Genomic DNA, 24,897 nt, shown 5'->3' with positions numbered 1-24,897 from the left:
AGACAACGGTGTGCAAAGGAGAATGATAGAAATCAATCTTAGGGCCTTTTTCGTTCCTTGCAGTGCACATTCTCTGAATTTGGTTTTCAATGATGCTACTAGATGCTGTTTGGAGGCAAGCAGTTTCTTCAATCTGGTGCAATGTGTTTGTGTGTTTTTCTCAGGCTCAACATGCCGTTGGGAGATTCTGACTCGCCATGTGAAGTCTCTTACTGTAAAGCCACTTAGACAAGATGGGAGAGTTGCATTGATGCTTTGAAGCCCCTTTGCTATGAGCTTGGAAACATTTATGATGCCCTAATTGAAATGTCTGATACTACCTTTACTGGATCATCTGGCAATAAGGCACATTCAGATGCAGAAGCTCTTGCAAGTGGCCTTTCCACGTTCAAATTTGTGACTTCACTCATTTTGTGGTATAATATCCTTTTCGAGATTAACCTCACTAGTAAGCAGCTTCAGGAAAAGAACTTGAACATACATTCTTCTATTCAAAAACTGCAGCAAACTAAAAATATTCTGGAGGAATTCAGAAGTGATCAAGGGTTCAAAAGAACACTGGTAGATTCTCTCAAGCTTGCTGAAGAAATAGACTTTCCGACAGAATTTGAACCAGAGCCAGTTCGCATTCGGCAAAAGAAACAGCAATTTTCGTATGAAAGACAAGACACACCCATTCAGAACCCAAAACAAAGGTTCAAAGTGAATTCTCTTCGCAGTCCTTGATACAGCTATTCACTCTGTTGACGAAATATTTCCACAGATGCAGCAACTAGTCAGTATTTGGCTTTCTACATGATATCCACAGCTTGCAAAAGAAAACAGTAGAACCTATCTGAGAATTTTGTATAAAACTGGAGTCGGCATTGACTCATGAAAATTCAAAAGACATTGATGCTACAAGTGTATAGTGAGCTTCAGGTTTTTCAAGATGACTTAAACATTCCACTCCTGAAGAAGTACTGAAGTTTGTTTGTGAAAATAAACTCTCAGACAGTTTTCCAAATATTTTTATAGCTCTATGCATTCTTTTAACTTTGCCAGTTTCCATAGCTAATAGGGAATGTAGCTCCTCAAAATTAAAATTTGATAAAAACATATCTGCATTCAACAATGGTGCAAGAGAGACTTGTTGGACTTGCCACAATGTCAACAGAGCATAAAATAGCTGGAAAACTGGATCTAAAAGAACTAGTGATTGCATTTTCAAAACTTAAAGCAAGAAAAGTCATGTTTTAAGAGCACAGAGTTTTTTTATTCAGAGTGTTTTATAAATACAGGTTAAAGTTCATTGAAGAGTTTTCTTATTTCTTTCTATATTGGATGTGGTGGTAATGGCAGTTAAAGCAGGATAGCGTAATGGAGGATTTTGGATTTGTAATAAAAATTAAAATTAACATTTAATGCATTTTTATTTGAAACTGGACTGAAATATCATCTAGCTATCGTGTACAAATCTAGTCTGAAAATTTCATCTCTTTTATCTGATCTCAGAAACATTGGTTGGACAGACAGACAAACTGAATAATTAAGCCTCTGTTTTTTTAAAAAAAATGCTTAAAAAACATTAAAAAGGAAAAAAAAAGGGGTAAAATGTTTCTCAGTTTACCAAAAAACTCAGCCTAGATCTGCCCTTGGGGTTTGGGACACTGACTGCATGGTTTGCTTTGGGCGCCAGTTGCTGGCAGCTAGTCTAGGGCTGCCCCTAGTTACAACATGCAAACCAGACAACACAATTTGAGCTTTAGCTGCTGCACGAGTTTGCAGGGCTCACATCTACAAAAATGTTTTTACTTGGAAGATGTGCAAATTTGAACATGAATTCATTGGCGGGCCATAAATATTCACTCTTCCATTTTTAGTCAGTCATATTTAAAAAATAGAACAGCCCTTTAAATCTGGAATTTCCTTCATTTATTTTTGCAGGAGAGAAGGGTTTGGTTTTTTCAGTGATTGCAGTCTAGTGGTTTAGAGCAAAGCTGCAATTATTTGCGTAAATGATTTACATTTTTATTGGGCCTTTCATTCCTAGGCATCCCGAAGTACTTCACATATAATACACAGAGCATCACTGAAATGCAGTCAGACCTTGGGTGCAGGGTAGACCCCAATAATGCTAGGTAGTGGAAACGAGAGGAAATTCAGGAATCTGTGGGGAAAACAGTTCTTTAAACTATCTACTCTTAAAAAGTAAGCCTTCTGCCTACCACAACGAGGCCCCAATCATTCAAGTTTATGCATATGCTTAGCTGTAAACAAGTGAGTAGTCCCACTGGCTTCAATGGTCTATTTACTTAATTAGTAAGAGCATGCATAACTATTTGCAGGTGTAGAGCCTCAGTGTTTGAAATGTACAGCAGCTGTTTGAATTCTAGTTCTTCTTGAATTTCCTATAGTCCAATTCATTAAATTCTGTGTTAGGAATGAAGAGATATTGTTGTAACTGGATATCAGATCAATAAAATAATGAAATGGTAACAGACAGATATTTACTACTTAATTCTATGAATTTATACTATAGTCTGTATTTCTGTTACTTGTCAGGTAATTTATTGCTGGTAGCCTGAGAGAACTCTTCCAATCTCAAGTGGCCAACTCGCTGCATTATTGTGTACACTGACTTTAAAAAAAAAAAGTCATTACTAATTGCTATTTGATGCAGATCTATAGTAACAGGTTTTGAAATATGAAAAATATTCATCTATATGTGACAAACTATTAATGGAATCTGCATGGGACTTGCAAACCTAGTAATACGAACATCAGACCTTACAGATATTTATTCAGTATGCTTTGCTCTTGTAGCACAGTCAACTGAATACAAGTCATCTTTCCTAAAAAAAAAAACAAAAAAAAAAACCCAAACCCCATGGCCTTTTGCATATTGTCTCCTACCTAATTGCTTTTGAAGAGTTTAGTTTTGCTTTTTGCATTTCAATTTTCCTCAGTGTTTAAGAAAAAAATCAAAAGATTTTCAGATGCAATTACTGTAATACAAACATATTTGGCTTTTTTCTTGAATATAAACATGCACATTTCCATTTAAGTAATTTTGCAAAAATGATTTCCATGCTGTTGTAAAGAAAATCTTAAACTTCAAGGTTACAGTAGGAAAAAGGATGTCTGGATAATACAATGATGTTCCTTTCGGGGGGGGGGGGGGAGGGGGAAGACAATATATCAATCTCTCCTCTGTTTTTTCCACCAAATGCATCCGGTCAAGTGAGCTGTAGCTCACGAAAGCTTATGCTCTAATAAATTTGTTAGTCTCTAAGGTGCCACAAGTACTCCTTTTCTTTTTAATAAGAGTATAGGCACCTTCAGAAATTAGAGGGTTTGGATACGATGAAAATGAGTCAGCAAAGAATAAAACACATATCTCAAATGCAGCAGTAATGTCTGTAAGCCTCTCTGAACTACTGCTTTGTCTGCAAGTTTGCAACTATAAAAGTGTTTTTATATGTCTGGTAAAGGGTACAGTGATACTTTTCCACAATATTTTGCTGAAGCACCCTTTAAATGAAATGACTGCTGAAGTTCTAAGCTCATTAAGGCCTTTTCAGGACATTTGCTAAATGAAACTAAATCAGTTTCTGAGTAAACATATTTAGTGTCCCCTAAAGGAATCTGTCTATCCTGCTACCTCCAAACTATTTAAAAAAAGAATATAGTCTTCTATACACAAAAGACATTTGAAAGGTCATATTACCAGCTTCCCTAACTAAAGAAACTATCTGCAGACACGATTCAACAGTGATTCCTTAGATCATTACACTGAGAAATTCTGAATATGAAGTCACTTATACCAGTAAGCAGTACAGTATTTGCTGCGGTTTTGGTTTTTTTGGTGTGATCTCCGATGGTGCCTGATTGATTACTTCAGGTTCCACATGGTGTCTGAGTTGACTGGTAAATCCATAACTCTGATATTCATATCTTTGAAGTTCTATTGCATCTCTTTCTGCACATACCCAAGGCAGTTCAGTTTGATCCATGAGACTAAATGTGAATGGGAAAAACATGAGCCAAAAATAATAAAAAATAAATAAATAAATAAATAAATCAAAGACTGACAAGTTGGTGACAACCTTTCTGGGACTGACTTCTTTCCCCGCCCACCCTACCCCACCTGAGAGAAGTGTTCTCAGTATCTATAGGATGACCTCTTCAGGATCTATTTTTTTTTTTAAATGTATACATATTGCCCATCCCAATATATATACACACACATACATATGTACACACACACACACACACACACACACACACACATATATATACACATACATACATATATATATATACACATACACACAAAATATATATTCAGTCCCGGTTTCTCCCACTCTGTTGATAGTCCGAACTTAGTGTCCATTCCCTGCCTTCTCCCACTCCCCAGGCTTCTCAATCCATCCCCATCTCCAGCTGCCAGTCCATTTGCCATGACCCCAACTCGCAGTTAGAATTTCCCTCCCCTCCCTCTTAGCCTCTAATCAGCCCCTTTCCTCTCCCCCCACAACCCTTAGGCAGGTCTCTCATCTCTTCTGCATCTGACCCAGCACTGCCAGTCCACATAGCTCAAGGCAGCAACTGAAGTGAAAATCCTGCTCAGCAAGGTGGCATCTTCAGGGAAATAAGCTGTGAAGCTCTAGCAAGTCTTTAGAGAGAATGTGCCTGCGATTTTTCAAAGGCTTATAACTTAGCCAAATATGGGTGGCTTTTCACAGTAACAACAGAAAGCACATCACCGATATAAAGCTCTAATACCTCCATGCTTTAAAAGATCACCAGAACTTTTTAAAATGGGCAAAGCAATGTGCTTTCCCCCAAAGCCCTTATATTTGAAACACCTCAATCATGTTGGAGGCTGACACTCAGCATGGAAAATTTTAGCTCACATGGCTAAACTTCAAAGTTATAAGTAACTGAAAACAGGGTCTTATGTTTACCCCGCACTTCACACTTTATAATAGGAAGTGCTACCAGCCCTGCCTATAGCACACATTAGGCACCCCACATTTGAAATAATGTGTAAAGCAATTATATCTGATCTACTAAGGAGATCATCATATAGATACCCAGAAGCATCTTGAATGGCGTGAACTAGAGAAGCTGTTTGTCCCTTAAGGGAAAACTATAAAGTTACTACAGTTTCCATTCTGGATCATATCTCTTGTCCACTCAGACATCTGGGATGTAGTAAGCATAAGGAAACTTATTAAGGCACAAGAAAGTATGAACTGAAAAGACTATTCCACAGCCCTAAATTCAGTAATACTTGTATTCTAGGATCACTGCTTGGAGAAACTTCATACCAAAGATATGGCAGAGGAATTGAATTCAAGTCTGTATTGCTTTTATCATATTGTCAGTTGACGACCAGGTGGTAGATGCACAGATTTTCTCTGGGGGTAACCGACCGTCTGCCTGCACAGAAGGTCACTAATGTATTGAGTTACCTCTGATCCCTTCTGAAATCAGTTTATGTATAACTGGATACATTTCAATGATAGATTAATTTGATTTACCTAGGTATACTAGCTGTGGATGCTTTCAGGACCAGCGGGAAGGAAATGAATACAGAGAGATGTTTTCTTGAATTGATTGGTTCTACAACAGTATTTTTTTTACTGACTCTCTCAAAGCTGCCATGTGTCATGCATTTTCCTTTGGTGCTGAAGTTTTGGAGAAGAAAGAATGATTTCTTGTGAGTTTATTCTTGGTTACACATGACTTTGTGATCAAAGACCTACTTTGTCCTCATAGATGTATTCTAAGGCTTGTGTCTTCTAAGAGCAGAGATTTTTGAGAATTAAATGCCATTAGTTCAAATGGATGGGTTACAAGAGCTCGTAGCATTGTGGACAGACCTCAATAGGAAAATATGCCTTTTGGTTTGGATACGATGAGCTACCCCAAGGAATCTTGATCAACTAGAGACTGAAGTTTGGAAGAGATGTAGAAGAGCAGGAGTAGATTGTGCCAAACCAACCTAATCTCCTTTTTTGAAAAGGTAACAGATTTTTTAGATAAAGGAAATGCAGTGGATCTAATTTACCTAGATTTCAGTAAGGCATTTGATACCGTGCCACATGGGGAATTATTAGTTAAATTGGAGAAGATGGGGATCAATATGAACATCAAAAGGTGGATAAGGAATTGGTTAAAGGGGAGACTGCAACGGGTCCTACTGAAAGGCGAACTGTCAGGTTGGAGGGAGGTTACCAGTGGAGTTCCTCAGGGATCGGTTTTGGGACCAATCTTATTTAATCTTTTTATTACTGACCTTGGCACAAAAAGTGGGAGTGTGCTAATAAAGTTTGCAGATGATACAAAGCTGGGAGGTATTGCCAATTCGGAGAAGGATCGGGATATTATACAGAAGGATCTGGATGACCTTGTAAACTGGAGTAATAGTAATAGGATGAAATTTAATAGTGAGAAGTGTAAGGTTATGCATTTAGGGATTAATAACAAGAATTTTAGTTATAAGTTGGGGACGCATCAATTAGAAGTAACGGAAGAGGAGAAGGACCTTGGAGTATTGGTTGATCATAGGATGACTATGAGCTGCCAATGTGATATGGCTGTGAAAAAAGCTAATGCGGTTTTGGGATGCATCAGGAGAGGCATTTCCAGTAGGGATAAGGAGGTTTTAGTACCGTTATACAAGGCACTGGTGAGACCTCACCTAGAATACTGTGTGCAGTTCTGGTCTTCCATGTTTAAGAAGGATGAATTCAAACTGGAGCAGGTACAGAGAAGGGCTACTAGGATGATCCGAGGAATGGAAAACTTGTCTTATGAAAGGAGACTTAAGGAGCTTGGCTTGTTTAGCCTAACTAAAAGAAGGTTGAGGGGAGATATGATTGCTCTCTATAAATATATCAGAAGGATAAATACAGGAGAGGGAGAGGAATTATTTCAGCTCAGCACCAATGTGGACACAAGAACAAATGGGTATAAACTGGCCACCAGGAAGTTTAGACTTGAAATCAGACGAAGGTTTTTAACCATCAGAGGAGTGAAGTTTTGGAATAGCCTTCCAAGGGAAGCAGTGGGGGCAAAAGATCTATCTGGTTTTAAGATTCTACTGGATAAGTTTATGGAGGAGATGGTATGATGGGATAATGGGATTTTGGTAAGTAATTGATCTTTAAATATTCAGGGTAAATAGGCCTAATCCCCTAAGATGGGATATTAGATGGATGGGATCTGAGTTACCCAGGAAAGAATTTTCTGTAGTATCTGGCTGGTGAATCTTGCCCATATGCTCAGGGTTTAGCTGATTGCCATATTTGGGGTCGGGAAGGAATTTTCCTCCAGGGCAGATTGGAGAGGCCCTGGAGGTTTTTCGCCTTCCTCTGTAGCATGGGGCATGGTTGACTTGAGGGAGGCTTCTCTGCTCCTTGAAGTCTTTAAACCATGATTTAAGGACTTCAATAGCTCAGACATGGGTGAGGTTTTTCATAGGAGTGGGTGGGTGAGATTCTGTGGCCTGCGCTGTGCAGGAGGTCAGACTAGATGATCAGAATGGTCCCTTCTGACCTTAGTATCTACGAATCTAGGAGGTTTTATGAAAAAAAACTGCACCATACATTAGCTCCCAGACCCAATTGTCTGAAGTTGATTGCAACCAGATACATTTTAGAAATGGGATAACCTCCCCAACAGCCTATTTCTGGACATAGACAGACACTACTGAACTCATTCTGATTATCTGGACTGGAAAAAAGTGTTGATCCCATTCCTGAATGTGGACTTCCCCTTAGTATTTTGAGTCAAGGTCTTACCCACTGGTTAAGAGTAGTATTTTTTTCCTGTAGTTAGGAATGAAATGAACTTCTATCTTTAGAACAGGGTCTTATCGTTTCTTGTATTTTCCTGAGTGAGCACTTTCATTTGTGTCTCAGCCACTGACTTATTAGATTTCTCATGGAGCAGAATTCTGTGAACCTGAAATCAGAGGATTAGCTTTGGATAATTATCTGCTGTCCAGAGTTTAAGAAAGAGTTAGCTTCTGATCCACTGAATTGCTACCCTGGTTCTTACTGCCAGCCTCACAGAAGCCATCTGTTACAAACATTACTAAAAATCCCTAGCTTCTGTAAGTTAAATTCATCATGGGTCTTGAGGATCATCAGTTTTTAGAATGTTTCTGTCTGCAGAGTTTTTGGTCTGAATGGATGGGTCACAAGGGGTTTGTTTTTGAAGAGGTTACCATATCTCTACCACTACTGCATAAACTTGGGGACTACGATGACAGTCTAGGTTCAGGGTTGCTCTAGAATTTCAGCACTTGACAATTAAACCTCTTTCCTTTGTCAGGGGTTTCCCACTACTCCCTAATGACTTCTTCAAAAGGAGGAATGCAAGGGAATTGCAACTTATTTTGTAGTTTTGCAAAGGAGATATTTATCCTTAGATTTAGCTTGCTCATTCTCTCTCTCAGGTTGGATATCAGTGGTAGCCACCAACGTCCTCCATATGGATTCAAACCAAATCCACATACCACACACACAACCAGAGAATTTAAAAAAAAAAAAAATAAGAAATTGGATATTTTAATTTAAAAATCAGACTTTTAAAATAGTTTACTTTTTAAAAATAAACAAATTTATAATAAAATTTGAAATCAGAACAACTTACGTTAAGGCATAAACTATTGAAATAATTTGCTGCTGCTCAAGTTTAAAAGAAAATTCAACCACTGAATTGGTGGAAATCACTGGCTAAGACTTGGCTTCAGACGTTGCTGAAGTGCTAAACCATCTTTTCACAGAATCAGCCTCTCCTGCAGGTGAAAAGCAAATATTTACAGATATTTTCTTTGTTTAATGATTCAGTTAGTTTTAAATGCAGAAGAGCTGAATGCTGCCTTTTTTATACTACCAGAAGTAGAGAATGTATTGCAAGGACAGGAATGTGACCACACCTTAAAGCCTCAGAAACGGTATCTGCATCAAGAGATGAGAGGCACAACCAAACACAGACTAGAAGGGAAAAAACCAGGAGCCAAAAAAATGCACTAGTTGAAACATAGTTACTAAGACTAACTACAAACTAGTTCAACTGCTTTTTCAAAAACCTCACACTACCATCCACACATTTTACACTTTCAATCCTGTGGACCTTTTATAACCGAGCACTCACATTTCAATGTAAAAGGTATGTTTCTTAATTAAGGCCACCCAGTGCCTTTTTATTATTTTATAAACAATGGCAGCTTAGCAGGATTTTGATGCCAGCAACTCAGCAAACTTTGTATATTTTTGGTAGATGTCTAAATACAAGATGTGAACAAAACAGCTCTCTACATAAAGCTTTGATCACTGAACTGATGCCAAGTATTTTTAGCAACGAAGTCATCAGCAAGAGGTTTTTGTAGCCACAATGGTCCTCAGAAAAGCCTATTACATCCAGCTGTTCTAGCTTTCACACAACTGTTCGTCCAAAGCCTGAGTCAAGCAGAAACCAGCCGAGGGTTGGCAGTTTGATAGCTCCTGAAACTGCTCCGTGAAGGAGTAACACGGCCCACACTAGGCAGTCCTCTGGGCTGCCCTAAATTCATCCTCTGCTCTTTCAGCAGACTTTATTGGTTTTTGCAGGCACATATGTTTACCCTGAGAATGCCTCCTACACTGCCATGGAAGAGGCAGAGAGGTCCCCTTGCACCAGGGCTATTCCTTATGGAAGGAGGTCTAAGGCTGCCCAATGGCCTCTTCGAGCCAGCTGGCATGTAAGCCTACCAGAGCTGCTATGGATGGTTGTGACCAGAAATGGGAGGGAAGGTGGTCCATGCAATACTATTGAAGCGTGTCCACACTATACAAAATGTTTGAGAATCCTTGCTCTGTGTTATATATACCTGAAGAAGAGATTAAATCTCTTTAAATGCACATTTCAATGCAAATTTACCTAAAATGTCTCAATCCAATTTATCCATAAAAAATGGAAAAAACACCCAGTCATTAACTCTGAGCTTCAAATGTCCCCTTTAAAATGGGGACAATATACACTTGTATAAAATTAACTTAGTTCATAAGTCTAGCTACACAGGCCCCACTGAAAAACTGATTGAAATGGCTTCTGTTATTTGTAAATTTCAGTGTATGACATGGAAAATTATCAGCAAGTTATCTTTCTAATAAAATTAATTTTGAACTACACTGTTGTCAGCCTTAATTAGTGAGTGATCAGCAGTGATTTTCTCAGATGGAAATGTGTCTTAAACATGGCTCTCAATCCACATGGATTTATTATTCTATCCGGGAGCAAATGTTTTCTCCAAAAGTCAAAGAAGAATTTCTTGGGAAGTAATCATTTTATAACCATAAAATTTTTACATCACACATTCAGGACTTTAAAAATGCCTCAGAAAAATCAAGTCCTAAAGTAAAAATTTCAACAAGTAATATTTAATTTGCAAACATACCTAAATGGAAGATATGGTGGATTAGATCCAGATAAAAGTGCTCTGTATGCTTCTTCTGGTGTTTTCTTTAAGTAAATTACCTGGAAAAAATGCAACCAGTCATTAGAAAACAGCCAAAGTAGTCAAGAAAAAAATAAATCAAATTGTACGATGTATTTCTTCTAACATTGTAATATAGTCATATGTATTTGTCATCTTAATTAGCATGTAATTTATTCCTTCCCCCATTATTATGTAGACCTAATAGGGTCTATCTACACAGAAATCATCTTCAACAGAAGTTACAAGTAAATAGAAATATTGTTTATAGATTATTGCAATCTAGAGGCACACCAAGGAAGACAATACAAAAACTAAAATCAATGAGTAAACTATTCCTATGATTTTAACCTCCGATTAGGACAATATCCATGAACAGATCTCCATTCAGTGATTGGCCCATTTCTTTCCAATGCCTTCACTAGCATAGGTTATTGAACAGGATGCTCCCACCTCCAGCAGTGCCTCACAGAAGCTCTCTCAGATACTGGGACACTATTCAAAAACGCAGTAGATGTCGCTCATGATCTGGTGAATGCACTTGCACCCTGTGAGGGCTGAGAAAGTGCAGACTCATAACAGGTACAGATACAACCCAATAAAGACTGTCTAAATGGACTGGTAAAAATGGGAACCCTGTCAGATCTATCCACGAAGGACATGAATCTTCTAGGAGATCTCCTAAACTGCTTATTGCTATCCAGGTAGACAGCTAAGACCTTTCTAACACCCAGCAAAGAGAAATAGGATTCCTGCTGGAACTATTAGTTTTTGGAAAAAAATACTGGTAGATGGATAGATGATTAGGAGACTGCTACAGGCGGATCTGCAAACTCTACCAATTCTGCTGTGAGAGCCTCAGCCAAGGCTGACTAGTCCTGAGGAACCTGCTCCGACTCCATGTCCATAGTCGGAAGGCGGACAGGATACTGTTGCCGATTGTCTGTTGGATGCCCCCAAGGCCAACCTATGCCCCTGCAACAGGTGGGGAAATTCCCAGCAGTTCCAGAGTTGCTAGGGGGCTGGCCACTGGCCCCATGATGCCCCTGATGGGTGGTCCTGGCCCACAGGCAAGGTCTCCTCCTTGCTGTCGGAGCCCGAGGAGCAGGAGACTTGTCTGGGGGACCAGGATGGTGCTGAGGCTGCCTGTCTACCCTAATCCCATCGGCTCTGGCTGTGGGCCTCCATTGAGGAGCTGTACAGTGCGATGGCTCTCAGTGCCACGATCCCGGTGACGTTCTGCATATCAGAGACACCGGTGATCTACACCTTATGGACGGTGCTGTTCTGTAGAGCGGAAGCGGAAACAGGAGTGAGAAGACCAATGTGGTGGAGACCATCGATGCACCTTCGGTGAACCATACCGGCAATGGGGCTTCAGGGACTGGAGTCTGGACCCTCCAGAGCTATGCTGTGAGCTGGGAGAGAGGCTCGGGTGCTCCCAGCACCCGGGCTGTGGGTACTGGTGCCACGCCGCTGTGGGTCTGTGCCAGACCACTGGCAATTGACACCTAGAGCTCGAGGAATGCTGCCTGGAGTTTGGGGACTGACGCCAGGAACTCTGCAGGCAAGCTGACCCACGTCCGGGAACTGGTGATGCTGTTCAGGTGAGCACCCACAGGGCACTCCCTATGGCGAGGAGTGGTGCCACATTGATGGGGACCATTGAAAGGGTCCCAAGGCAGATTTACCCCTTGAACAGGGCACCACCATGGCCAGCGTGGGCAGCACTGGCAGGGAGAATGGACGGCACTGCAAGGTGCCAAGTGTCTCTGCCACTCCACAGGGTGGCATGCCGGCGGGCCTTGGAGGGGAAGAGCTACCCTACGTGGGTCTTTGCTCTTTTCTAGCTCTCTCCTTCCCTTTATGGGACGTAGGAGAATGTCCCCTCCTGGCCTTTCTTTCTTGCTTGCTTGCTTTTTAGCCAGTACTGAGGCTGTGGTGCTAGAAGCAGAGTTCAATCTGGTCGTCTCTGAGGCCGGTGCAAAGGCCAACTCCATAAAGAGCGCTCGGAGACGAATGTCCTGCTCCTTTTAGGTCCGCAGTCTGAAGCTCTTGCAGATGTGACACTTGTCGCTAACGTGGGTTTCCCCTAAACACTTCAGGCAGCTTCTAAGGGGATCACTGACTGGCAGAGGTTTCTTGCAACAGTCACAAGGTTTGAAGCCTGGGGACCGGGGTATGTCCCGTTCCTAGGCTAAATCCTGTTCGGGACTAACAAACTATCGCTAACTCTACACTAAGGGGACTATAAAACTATCAAAGTTTTTAACGACTATATAAAAAAGTTCAAAACCAGGCACAGTTGAGAAGAGTGAGCCTACCGAGGCCAGGAGACGTTCCAACACGTTCAATGGCAGTAAGAAGGAACTGAGGGAGGGAGAAGCCAGTGGCACCCCTTATACCAGTGCATATGCATGCCACTCCAGAAGGCTCCACAGCCAGTCCCCTACAGATACCACTATGGGAAAAATTTCTGGCACTGCTGCATATGGCAAGCATACACACCTACAATGGAACGGACATGAGTAAGCACTTGAAAAAAAATGAGCATTTCTGAGAGATGTGAGACTCCCCCAGAAAATGGACACTCTTGGAGCATCTGTCACTCACCAGTATAGCCTCCTGGCAAGAGAGGCAGCACTGAAATCTGGTGAAACAGGAATACCCTGCCAGAAGAGAACGAAGCTCCCGAGGGAAAAGAGGGGGCAGACAGTCCTCTCACCTAAAACTAACTATATGAACTGTAACAACAACCCTAAGCCAACTAGTATGACAGAAAAAGAGAAAAGTCAAGTATGCTCTAGGCAGATACACCTGTATTCTGTCTTGGGGCAAGACAGCAGAGAAGAAACTGAAGGTGGTTTGCTCACACATCCCTATAAAGCAGGGGTGGGCAAACTACAGCCCACAGGCCGGATTCAGCCTGTGAACTGTTTTAAACTGGCCCATGAGCATCTGCTAGGGAGTGGAGTCTGGGGATTGCCCCGCTCCAGAGCTCCAGCCTGGGTGCAGGGTTGGGGGCTGCACCATGTGGCTCCCAGAAGCCGCGACATGGCCTGCCCTGGCTCCTACGCGCTCCAATGGGAGCTGCAGGGATGGTGCCCGTGGATAGGGCAGCGTGCAGAGCCACCTGGCTGCCTCCACCTAGGAGGCCAGAGAAAGGACATGCTGCTGCTTCCGGGAGCCACTTGAAGCATTACTCGGAGCCTGCACCCCTGAGCCTCTCTCCAAGCCCCAACCCCCTGTCCCAGCACTGATCCCCCTCCTGCCCTCCAAACCCCTTGATCCTAGCCCAGAGCACCCTCCCGCACCCCAAACCCCTTATCCCTAGCCCCACCCCAGAGCCTGCACCCCTTCCCCCACCCCAAACCCCTGCCTGGAGCCCCTTCCCCCACCCTGAACTCCTCATTTCTGGCCCCACCCCAGAGCTCTCACCCCGTCCTGCACCCCAACCCCAATTTTGTGAGCATTCATGGCCTGCCATACAATTTCTATTCCCAGTTGTGGCCCTCAGGCCAAAAAGTTTGCCCACCCCTGCTATATAGCCTTGGTGTCTGCCATGGGGAGGTATGGGGTGCGTGTGTGGACCAAACAGGCACCGATAGCAAGAAATCTCTGATACAAGACATGAGAGAAGCAGGAGCATCTGAAGTAGAGCACCCATAGGGACACTATTTGAAGAAAACCAACTTTTAGGAGTTTTACAGGGTTTTTTTCCCCTCCTTGACCAGAACAGAAATGCATATTGCTGCTGCTTCAGAAAGGTTAGAAGATAATAGATACTGAGTGAATGCTATGTTTATTATTGCAAAAACAGTTTGGCTTTGACCTCAGTTTTCACTCTCCAGCTTCCCGAATAATTATTTGTTGATGGATAAAGCTTTCCATGCCTCGGACCTTGCACAGGAATATGCCAGATAATGACATGCTGGCCACAAACCAACTGTGAAGGAGAGTCACAGCTGCATGTTCTAAAAGGTTTTCAGAGAAGAAAAGGAAATCTGTACAGTAGACTTGCAAAACTCTGTTTTCCCAGGGTTTGTATGATAGAATCTATTATATCCTCTTTCCTCTGACCCCCAGTATCTACTTTATTAGTAGCTTCTGAACACATCTTTGCAGAGGCTGGTAAGTTTTCCTGAGAATTTTGAAAAGCAGGATTAGTGCAATTTGGCTTGAAGCAGGAAAATCCAGACCTACAGTTGTGAGAGGAGTGAGGGACTGCTTGTTGGCCCCCACTTAGGAAGTAAAACAGCATGTCAGGTTGCTGATCTGACTTCTAAGATTAAGAGCAAGGCTCTCTCTCAAGGCTACAAAGTAGGACTAAGAAATTGTTTATATTTTCAAGTTGGGGATGAGACCATTATAGTTCAACATAATTTTAGTACTGACATGTCTGACTATGCTTAGCAGTTAGTTATTATCCAATCATGTCACCATTATGCAGTTCCTCCCCACCTATCAGGGTGGTTATTTTATTTTTATTTAAATTATAACATTTTTAATAATTTAGGATTTTCAGGGCAACTCATGTAAATTAGATTTTTTTTTTTTTTTTTTTTTGCATCAAGCCAGGGCAATAAAATAACCATCCTCGAATTTAATCCAGTGTTGGTCAGGTCTCATTTTACACTTAATAGTCTAGCATCAGGCTGGAAATAAAAACAAAGCCTCTCAATTAACTGTACAGAACATCAATCATGTGTTAGGCTACATGAGTTTATCAGTGAAAGGATGTGCAGGAGTTTTCCTCTGAAACAGCAGCACATTCAATTTTAGGCGTTATCATAAGAGAATCCTACAAACAAGTCTGGCATTGCTAACTACACTGTATTACCTTACTGGAGCAGATAGTCAGGTTCCTGCAAGTCAGGAATTGGGTTGCAGTTCTGCCTCAAAAAATAATCTTTCTGAAACAGAAAATAGTATATTGGTGGTATGGGAAGGGGATAAATCCCTTATTTTCAGATAACATTTGTTACCACATATTGGATTAGATGTGCATGTTGGTACCTATCAAACCTAGCAGGAGAGAGGAAAGTTCTCCTGTCTGTTAATGCAGCCCCAGACATCCTGTCAACAGACAGCAGGGTAACACAAGCTGTGGTTTCACTGTTGACCTTAATCACTGGCTCCATTCCCTGGAATTGGTAGTGTACGTGACTATCACTTTCCATTGCTTGCCAACTTAGATTGATTGCTACATTTTCCCCAACTGTCAATGAACATATTAAGAATTAGAATTCTGCAAGTATAAGAGACACCGGGGTGAAATCCTGGCCTGACTGAAGCCAATGCAGCCTTGCCGGTGGACCCAGGATTTAACCCTTGGAATACATCAACCAACCAAAAAGAGTTAACAGAAGAAAATGAACAGCTTGTTTATTTGAAAGTATATTGCTATATCATCCTGCCTAGATTAGTGTAGTTTCCATTATTTTGTGTGTGTACAGATTGCTAGGCTGAGGTATGCTACTAGACTAGTGGTATAGATCCCCCAGCAAAACGTATCTGGCACACTCAATTTATTTACCAACAGATATGCTATACTTGTATGCTGGAGAAGAATAAGAGCAACTACTGAAGAGAGATCCATTTCTGAAAAAGAAGAGGTACTAAAATGTCAAAAAACTAGAGCACTTATGCTGCAATGGAAAGCTAATGCTGTACATTCCCATAGTCAAATGTGTGCCAATCACCACAGTTAATACAAAAAAAAAAACAATCACAGAATGCTGGTTTTAATAGAAAAATTAATACTTTTGGATTCAAGGGAAGTTATAGAAGCCTTTTTTTTAATAAAGTATCATATTATATAGAGTGGGTCAAAACTACTCACTTTATTAATCATTACACCAAAAATTTATCCATCAGCACTTAGTTGCGAGTCAGAATAATTCAGAGTAGGAAAAATGTGCATGTGTTTCCATAAATACACTTACAAGTTTAATACACAGCTATAAAAACTCACTCTGGGATGAACTAGGCAGGTCAAAGGATACTTTTATACTCCTTAAAACTAAATTTTTTTTTTAAAACATGAATGTGTTACTCAACTAATCTATAATTAGAACCTATGTATTTCACTGTTTTAGAAGCTACATGCTTGTTTTTAAATCAGAAGAGTAACTAGTGTGCATATGAAAATATCCCATAATAAAAAGGGGCAATTTTTTGGTTTACAGTCACACTGATGTAATAGACCAAGCTATTATCTGCACATCAACGATCAAAGATTTACAGCATCAACCAGCCAAAGGAATGTTAAACCACCAAATTATTTTTCTAAGAGAATAACTGTATCCTGTGCACATGCAAGCCCCGGCAGCGTATGGTGGCAATCAGAAAGTATTAGTTAGGACTGGTAAACAGGATAGCTTGGGACAGTCGCTCATATGAGCTGAGACTGCCAATTGTACCACGTTGCATGGAAATTTTCCAGGGTTTTTCCCCACTAGTACATTTTAAAATACTTCACTTGCTGCAACACTTATGTATATTTGAATTCAGCATTAAATATTGGAATAACAATTTTTAGAAAGTCCCAGATCAGACAATCACAGTCTGGACCAGGGGCCACCTGCATGCTTGCTCAGCAAGGAGCACACACTGCCCTATGGCCTGCAGGCCACATCCAGCCTGCGGGACCCTCCTGCCCAGCCCCTGAGCTCCTGGCCCGGGAGGCTCACCCCCGGCCCTCCCCTGCTGTTCCCCCTCCCCTGCAGCCTCAGCGCACCACGCCGCCAGTACAATGCTCTGGGCAGCTGGGCAGCACAGTTGCAGAGCTGCAGCCTGACCCGGTGCTGTGGGCTGCACTCAAGGCAACGCAATAAGGGGGCACGGGGGGTTGGATAGAAGGCAGGGAAGTTGGGGGAGTCGTCAGGGGGCGGGGGAGTGGATAGGGGGTGGGGCGGTCAGAGGGTGGGGAACAAGGGTGTTGAATGGGAACAGGGGTCCCCGGGGGGCAGTCAGGGGCAGGGGTTCCAGGGGTAGTCAGGGGACAGGGAAAAGGGGTGGGTGGATGGGGCAAGGATGCCGGGGGCAAGTCAGGGGTGGGGAGTCTGGGAGTGGTCAAGGGACAGGGAGAAAGGGTGTGGTGGATGGGGTAGGAGTCGCGAGGGGGCTGTCTGGGTAAGAAGCACGGGGGGGGGGGTGAAATCGGATAGGAGGCGGGGGCCGGGCCATGCCTGGCTGTTTGGGGAGACACAGCCTCCCCTAACCGGCCCTCCATACAATTTTGGAAACCTGATGTGGCCCTCAGGCCAGAAAGTTTGCCGGCCCTGTCTTAAGCTCTCTGCCAGGGGCTCTGCAGAGGCGCTTGATACCCTGCCTAGTCCAGATTCCTTTACATGAGTTTCTGTGGTGGGAGTCCCCTGTTTTACTCTTCGTCTCTTTTAATTCAGCCTTCTGGTAATAGGGGATGCTTAAGAATTGCAAGGAGTACTTCATTCCAACAAGAATAGAGGCTGCTCTCTACATTTGGGCCTCTACCATGTTGCTCTGTACCAGTACTGAGTATTTCCTTTTAACATCATTATGGTAACAGAGGGAAAGCTGCTCCATAGAGGCCAGCTAGAGCAGCAAACAATCCTTTATCAGGTACCAGGGAGAAGCGGGGGGAGGGAGAAAAAGTAAAACACTTTAATCCTTCCAGAACCTGTCCCACTGCTGGAACTGCAGGAACTTGTGGGAAGGGGACCAAGATGGGGGAAGAGAATGCTTGGCAAGGTGCAATACAGAAGGGAGGGAATCTAGAACTCTCCCTCCCCCTTACAAAAAAAAATTAAAACCCAGAGTACAGCAGGTTAAAGTAAGTTAAAAGGGAACTTTACAAAACTATTTTTAATCACTATATCTGGGGAAAAACAAACCTTTAAAAAAATGCCTGAAATGTAACAAAAATATAAGCTGGTAGGAATCTACCATGTCTAAAGTTTCCAGGGCAGACTAAGCCTCTGAAAATCTAGGTCCCACTAAAAACCACTGGGGGCGGGGGGGATTTTCTCCATTAAAATAAAGTTTTTATAGTTGGTCTAGCCAGATAAACTATTAAGTTATCAGGTAACTAAACTTAGAACAGTTCATTCTTAAAATGATATTTACCTTTTAACTTATTTTCAATGGTTTCTATGGAGACCCAAGTTTTCCACAGGTCTAATCTGTTTTACAGGCTCAATATTATACTAGGAATCATAATGTACCATCCTCAAGATGGCACTGAATGGAAAGCTACTGATACAGTGACGGATAGAGCTAACATTTTGAATATTTGTTTATTCCTGTTTAGAATATTTAGCTTTCCATGTTATGAAGCACTATTGAGGAAAAAAAAAAAATCATCTTTGCAGCCTTGTTTTCAAATTTGAGATTTCTGGCTCAGATCTGAATTTCCAAAATTGTGGAGTTAAACCTGCTAACATTTTTGCAGTGCAATTTCTTTCCATTTTGTTGTTAGGTTAAGCAGTTTCATGCCCAGTAGTATTCATGACCCCTTCCTCTAAAAATCAATTTCAGTAATAAGGTTTATTAATTGGCTTGTTTTGCAAATAAGTCTATTTATAAATAGATATGGACCAATAAAAGTTTTATATTTTTAAAATTATTTTTTACAACATTCAACTGTGCAGGAGTACTTAAAACAAATGGCTCTTGCTTGGAAGAGCTTATAATCTATTGTTTAGAAATATTACTTGTAAAGGTATCAAAAGTGGGAAGGAATGGCATGAGGATGAACAAGGGCAAGAACCCTTCCCATCTTTGTTTTTCTCAAAACATATTTACAGTGCAAAAAGTGATTGACAGTTACACAAAATTAACCCATTTAGAGAATATCAGGGTAACACTAGTGGCAATGAAATGAGAACATATTCCCTACTACTTTAATAAGTCTAGCAACAGGCATCTGCCTTCATCTTTGAGCTGTATCAAGGAGGATTCAGGGACCCCTACTACTACTTTCTGGTATGTTCAAGTCTGGCTAAAGTCACAGGTAGTCCCTAACTTTAGGATATAATTACTAGACCATCTGACTGGCTCTTATCTACACAATCTAAACAAGTCCCCATATAGAAAGCATTCAATTAGCACAGATTATGTAATTCTATATTTATAATAAAAGTTATACTTTCTAGTTTTAATTGGAGATAGAATTATTAAAGTGTAAAGAAAAAAAGAATAGTTTGAACAGGATGACAGAAGCATTTTCCTCCAAAGGCTAGTTACAGCTTGAAAGGAGGTCACTTCTTGCATACTCAGTGGTGAGATGGAACCGGTTGTTCAATTTAGAAGCCCTTTTAGAACCAGTTGTCCTTCGCGGGACAACTGGTTCTAAAAGGGCTTCTAAATTTAACAACCAGCCAAAAGTGGCGCCTTAGGTGGCGACGCCATGGGTGCTCCGGGGCTGGAGCACCCACGGGAAAAATTTGGTGGGTACAGAGCACCCACCAGCAGCTTCCCCCCCCCTCCAGCCCACTTCCGCCTGCCCCCCCCATCCTCCCCCCACGGTTTCCCGCGAATCAGCCCCGGAGCGGCTGCTCCCCGCCAGCTATGCTACCCTGCCCCTAGGAGCCAGAGGGACCTGCTGGATGCTTCCCGGGAGCCGCCCTAGGTAAGCACCACTGGGACTCCCCACCTCGCCCTCCAGCAGGTCCTTCTGGCTCTTAGGGGCAGGGCAGGGACCCACTATGGTGGTCCATGAGACCCTCCTGCCCAGTTCTGGGACAGTCAGGGACAGGGGTGGATAGGGCAAGGGTCCCCTCAAGGAACACAGTGTTTTGGATGGGGCAGGAGTCCCGGGGTCGGGCCACAACCCCCCTCGTGGGGTGAGGAGGGAACCGGTTAAGATTTTGGCAGCTCACCATGGTGCACACTGTTTTAGTAATGCATATAAAAGTTAAGGATGGATTGCCCTCTATCCTGTGAAGAAATAAAATGAAAGATACTCAAAATGTGAGTTAAATGAATTTAAGCACAAACATTTAATTCTGCAACATTATGGCGGGGTCTTTTTGCCATGCCTGAGAGGTTACAAAGGAATATAAACAGACCTTGAAAGTGAAAGTAGAGCAGAGTCTCTTTACGGACCATGCACTGTAAAACTGCTGGTTCCCTAAAGTGGGAAGCTAGCTAAATGATTCAAATACAGAAATTTTCTTCACAGTATTATGTTAATTCTGAGGAGATGAATGAGCAGTTGCATCTTAGGAACTGAGAAGTCAATGCTAGTTACCAAGACTGAAATAATAATGGCGACTAGGATAGCAATGCTAAATGAAGGCATAACGCATGATTTAGAGACAACACAGAGATTATTTAGAAGAGGAGAGAGAGAAAAGGAACCACCTAAACCAATTTAACAATTACTCTGGCTCCAAACTGGAGTCTTCAGTCAGGACTGCTCTTGGGGTATGTCTACACTGCAGATAGGAGTGAGCCTCCAGCCTGGGTAGACAGACTTGCACTAAATTGGCTCGAGCTAACAGACTACAAATAGCAGCACAGACGTTGCACCTTGGGCTCGCAAGCCCACCCAACAGCTTGGCTGCCATGGCGGATTAGCCACTGGGCCGATGAGGTCCGTGCCCAGGGGCCCCAACCAATTGGGGGACCGTGGAAAAAATGGGTACCTTCAGTATCTCAGGGAGCATACGTAGCAGCACAGAGCGTCTTTTCCCCCTGTGCTCCAGGTCCTGCCTCAGCAGCTGGACACTGCCTCCTGGGTCTTACTGCCTGTTTCCTCTACAACCATCAGAGTGGGGTAGGAGTGAGGGGGCAGAGCAAGAGAGGGTGCGGAGAAGAAGGGGAGAAAAAGGAGTAGGGAATCGGGAAGAGAAGGGGATATGGGAATGGGTAGGGAAGCAGGAACCCAGCAGGTGATATTCCCTGGGCAGCAGCAGCCCCAGTAGGGAGGCAACCGCAGCAGCAGCTGGTGCCGGAGTGGTCGCCAGCAGCAGATGGAGCTCCCCTGTTACACCATCCTGTGCCTCCCAAAGCACCACTGTAAGCAGGTGGAGAGAGCCAGGGAACCAAGGGGACTGACTTCAGCGTGCATGCATGCTTTGCTCACTCCCAAATATAGCAGTCAAACTACACCTATGGCCTAGGGTGGCCAATTTAGGTTGGACATATTCCTGGCAGTTTCATCACACGACATTATCTTTAATTAAATATTAGTCTTTAATTTCTGGAGACTCCAGGCCAATCCTGGAGGGTTGGCAATCCTACTATGGCCCCAGGATTGGAGGAGCTTTAACTCCCTGCTGCAGACTCAGGGCTGGGGGAGCTCTCACTTCCTGCTTTGGCCCGGGGCCACGGCAAGGGGGTAGGACACAGAGCTTCTCTTGTACTGGGGCCGCAGTGGGAAGGGGGACAGAAAGGAACAAGGTTGCGGAACCGCAGTGTGGGGGGAAGAATGGGGCAGACCATGCGTGGAACAGGGTAGGGGAAAGGGCAGAACAGGATGGGGCCGTGGGCATGGCCACAGGCAGATGGGGCAGAGCTGCAGGCGGAGGAGGTGGGGAGGGCCCCCCTCACTTGTTCTGGCCCTGGAACCCCCAAAACCTTAATCCGCTTCTACCTGGTTGTCTGGGCTTGGGTCACTAGCTTGAGCAGCTGCCTGAGCCACAATACCTACACTGCAATTTTTTTTGAGCGCTAGCATGAATTTGTCTACCCAGACTGGGAGGCATGCTCCCTGCTGTAGGCATACCTTGAAAGTCTTTTCCTCCTCCAATACCACCACCACCACATGCTCTGATCCTGGGTTCCTACCTTTAGACAGTTTGAGGGTGGAGAAGATTAGAATTTGGTTTATGTTCCTGACATTTAAGGGAAGAGAATTGGGGCTAGAGTTAAAAGACCCTATATGAGTGAACATGGATTTTCTCCCTCTCCCTTTCCCCTCCAGGAAAGTCTCTCATGAGATCAGTAAGAAATTCAGATTAATATCCTCTTCATAACCTTGTGGTGGTGTACCCCACTTTCCAGTCTCAACGGGGTTGCAAGTGAGCAAGGTAGTGCCCGTCTTATGTATAAGGGGATACATTTGGAGATTAGTGGAGGGACAGTCAGTCATGAGAAAGTGGTTTGTTTTGTTATGCAACTCAGGGCAAGACTTATGGCATTAGTGTGAAACTCTGGGTTTCTCTCACACTTGGGCCAGACTGAATTGTCAGATCTCAGTGGCAGAGATGCAACTGAGGTAGTGTGAAGTGGTGTGTCCCCTTATTAAGTGTCATATTCAAAATTGTGGTGGAACTGCTGCCTTCATTTGGGGGATGATGCTGAGCTGGACCCTATACTGACTATGACTTGCACTGTATGCCCTTATATAATAACTCAGCTGCAGACACTGCTTCCATTCAGTGGCCATATTAGGCAGACGAAAATGACAGAACAATGCTACTGCACGAGGATTTCAAATGTTTGTGGTAGGATTTGAATCCTTAATCCAGACCATAGGGGAGAGAAAATTTCATCTTTCATGTGAGACCCAGCCTGGAATAAAGATAGGACTGATGTCAGCACCACAGCACTTCAGACATTATGCAGGGATGTTGAAGTTCCTCACTGAGGTGGCTGATAAGCTAGAATGCCAAAATCCATATTGATGACAGTTCTTATGACACAGCTCAGTAGTTCATGGCTAGAGCGCCGTGAAGTTCTGTTTAGTTTGTTTTATATTTCAGGAATTTCTTATTTTTTTATTACATTTTGAGGTATTTAATGTCAATCACCATATATAAATAACAGCATATAAATCCTACTTTATCTATACAACATCATTTAATTAAACATTATTCAAGGCCTTGAGATACTCACCAACAACTATCATAGTTAGCTACACCAAAATACCCCAGAGAACTCCTTAAGGTCCCCCTTGAATTTACCTAGTACTGCAGCCCCCTAAACAACCCCAACTTCTTCATCCCCACTGATGGGCACCACAGATCTTCCTAATCCTTCCTGCTTCCTTCTCCAGCACTGACTCCACCCCAGTCCCCACCTTTATATTGCCAGGGAGCCCTCCTTCAAGCGCCCTCATCTCCCTTTATACGTCCCTCCTCTCCCACTGAACCTCATCCTACCAACTCCCCAATGAGCCTCAGCAAACCCTCCCTTCCTTAAATATTTCCCCTCTCCCACTGAGCCTCAGCTCCCTCTAAATCCCAGAAACCCCTTCCCTATTCCCCCTCCCACACTGGTCCTGCCCTGGGGAGGTGGGTAGGAGGGCATCATGATGACTAAGGGGCAACTGGCCCAAATCTGACTGAGTGGCACTGCAACCCTATGCTCCACATCGTAACACCCAGACCAGGGAGCTAGGAGCCACATGGTGACCAGGAATAGAGCCCCATGTATTTTTGCATTTGTACAATATCACAAAATAAAATAAAACTTTAACAAAAACTACAAAATAACTCCTGGTACAGTTTTTAATTTTATGTAGTTTTTGTTAAGGTTTTATTTTATTTTGTGGTATTGTACAAATGCAGAAATACATGGGGCTCTATTCCTGGTCACCATGTGGTTAATGGCTGTCTTCATATGGCTGACCACTCCCCTAAACTACTTCTATGCATTCAGAGTAATATCTCGACAGAACAGGAACAAAAGCCATACCTTCCATTTGAGTCTAGATCAAGAGTACTAGAACTGCTGGGAATGCTTCATGTTGTGACCTGTGCTTTGGACCCCATATCCTTCTCTGGTACTCAGCTCTGTCTTTGCTTAAGTTTGCCCATCAGTGAAGGTGATACAGCTTTAATTTATAGCATCTATTTCAGAAAGCTACCTCCTATCTCTTTTGGAGAATACTTTGTCCTCAGTTTAGCTGTTTCCCTCCAGGTAGAGATCATAATTATAAATTTTTCTTTCTTTCTTAGAATTGTGGATCCAATCTTGAGCATGGAAGCAAGGAGAAGTTACTTACCCTGTACAGTAACTGGAGTTCTTTGAGATGTTTCTTCCTATGGTGCTTCATTATAGTAGGCATAGGGCCCATGTATACCTGAAGCTGAGCACCTATAGGGACATTACTTGAAGAACATCACATTCTTTCCAACCCACAAATATCTCCAGTGTTTCCAAAGAGTTTGATAAATTTTTCATGACAACCCTTTCTCAGAGGTTTAACATTCAGATACACAAATCCACTTTGGGGTAAAGCTTGGCATTAAAAGACCACAAGATGCTTTTTTAATACTCTGTTTTAAAACCAAGCTTTTAAAATTAAAATTAGTATTTGATTAAAAAGACAATGACATGGTAAATTTTACAAGAGTTTGCAGTTATCCGCCACTACCACAACTACAAAAAAACCAAACCCACCCCTCATTCATAAGTCAGATCCTTTTGCTTGCTCACGCAGTGTGATCATAATACTCAATGTGTGACAATTTCCTAGGTCAAAGAATTATTAT

General features: G+C 42.7%; 1 protein-coding gene across 3 annotated transcripts in view; it reads right to left on the bottom strand.

The window, feature by feature from the left end:
• The window catches only part of CDC14A (cell division cycle 14A), a 121,210-nt gene that overhangs the window by 65,151 nt on the left and 31,162 nt on the right, over window positions 1-24,897 (bottom strand). For all 3 annotated transcript variants that reach the window (XM_038412213.2, XM_038412211.2, XM_038412214.2), the window contains exon 5: window positions 10,436-10,515. In XM_038412213.2, coding sequence (XP_038268141.1) covers window positions 10,436-10,515 — 80 coding nt within the window. The remainder of the gene's footprint in view (window positions 1-10,435; window positions 10,516-24,897) is intronic.

Source organism: Dermochelys coriacea, chromosome 8, assembly GCF_009764565.3.
Source record: "Dermochelys coriacea isolate rDerCor1 chromosome 8, rDerCor1.pri.v4, whole genome shotgun sequence".
Classification (NCBI taxonomy): Eukaryota; Metazoa; Chordata; order Testudines; family Dermochelyidae; genus Dermochelys; species Dermochelys coriacea.
Note: the sequence above shows the minus strand (reverse complement) of the source record. Positions and strands in the feature narration are given on the sequence as shown.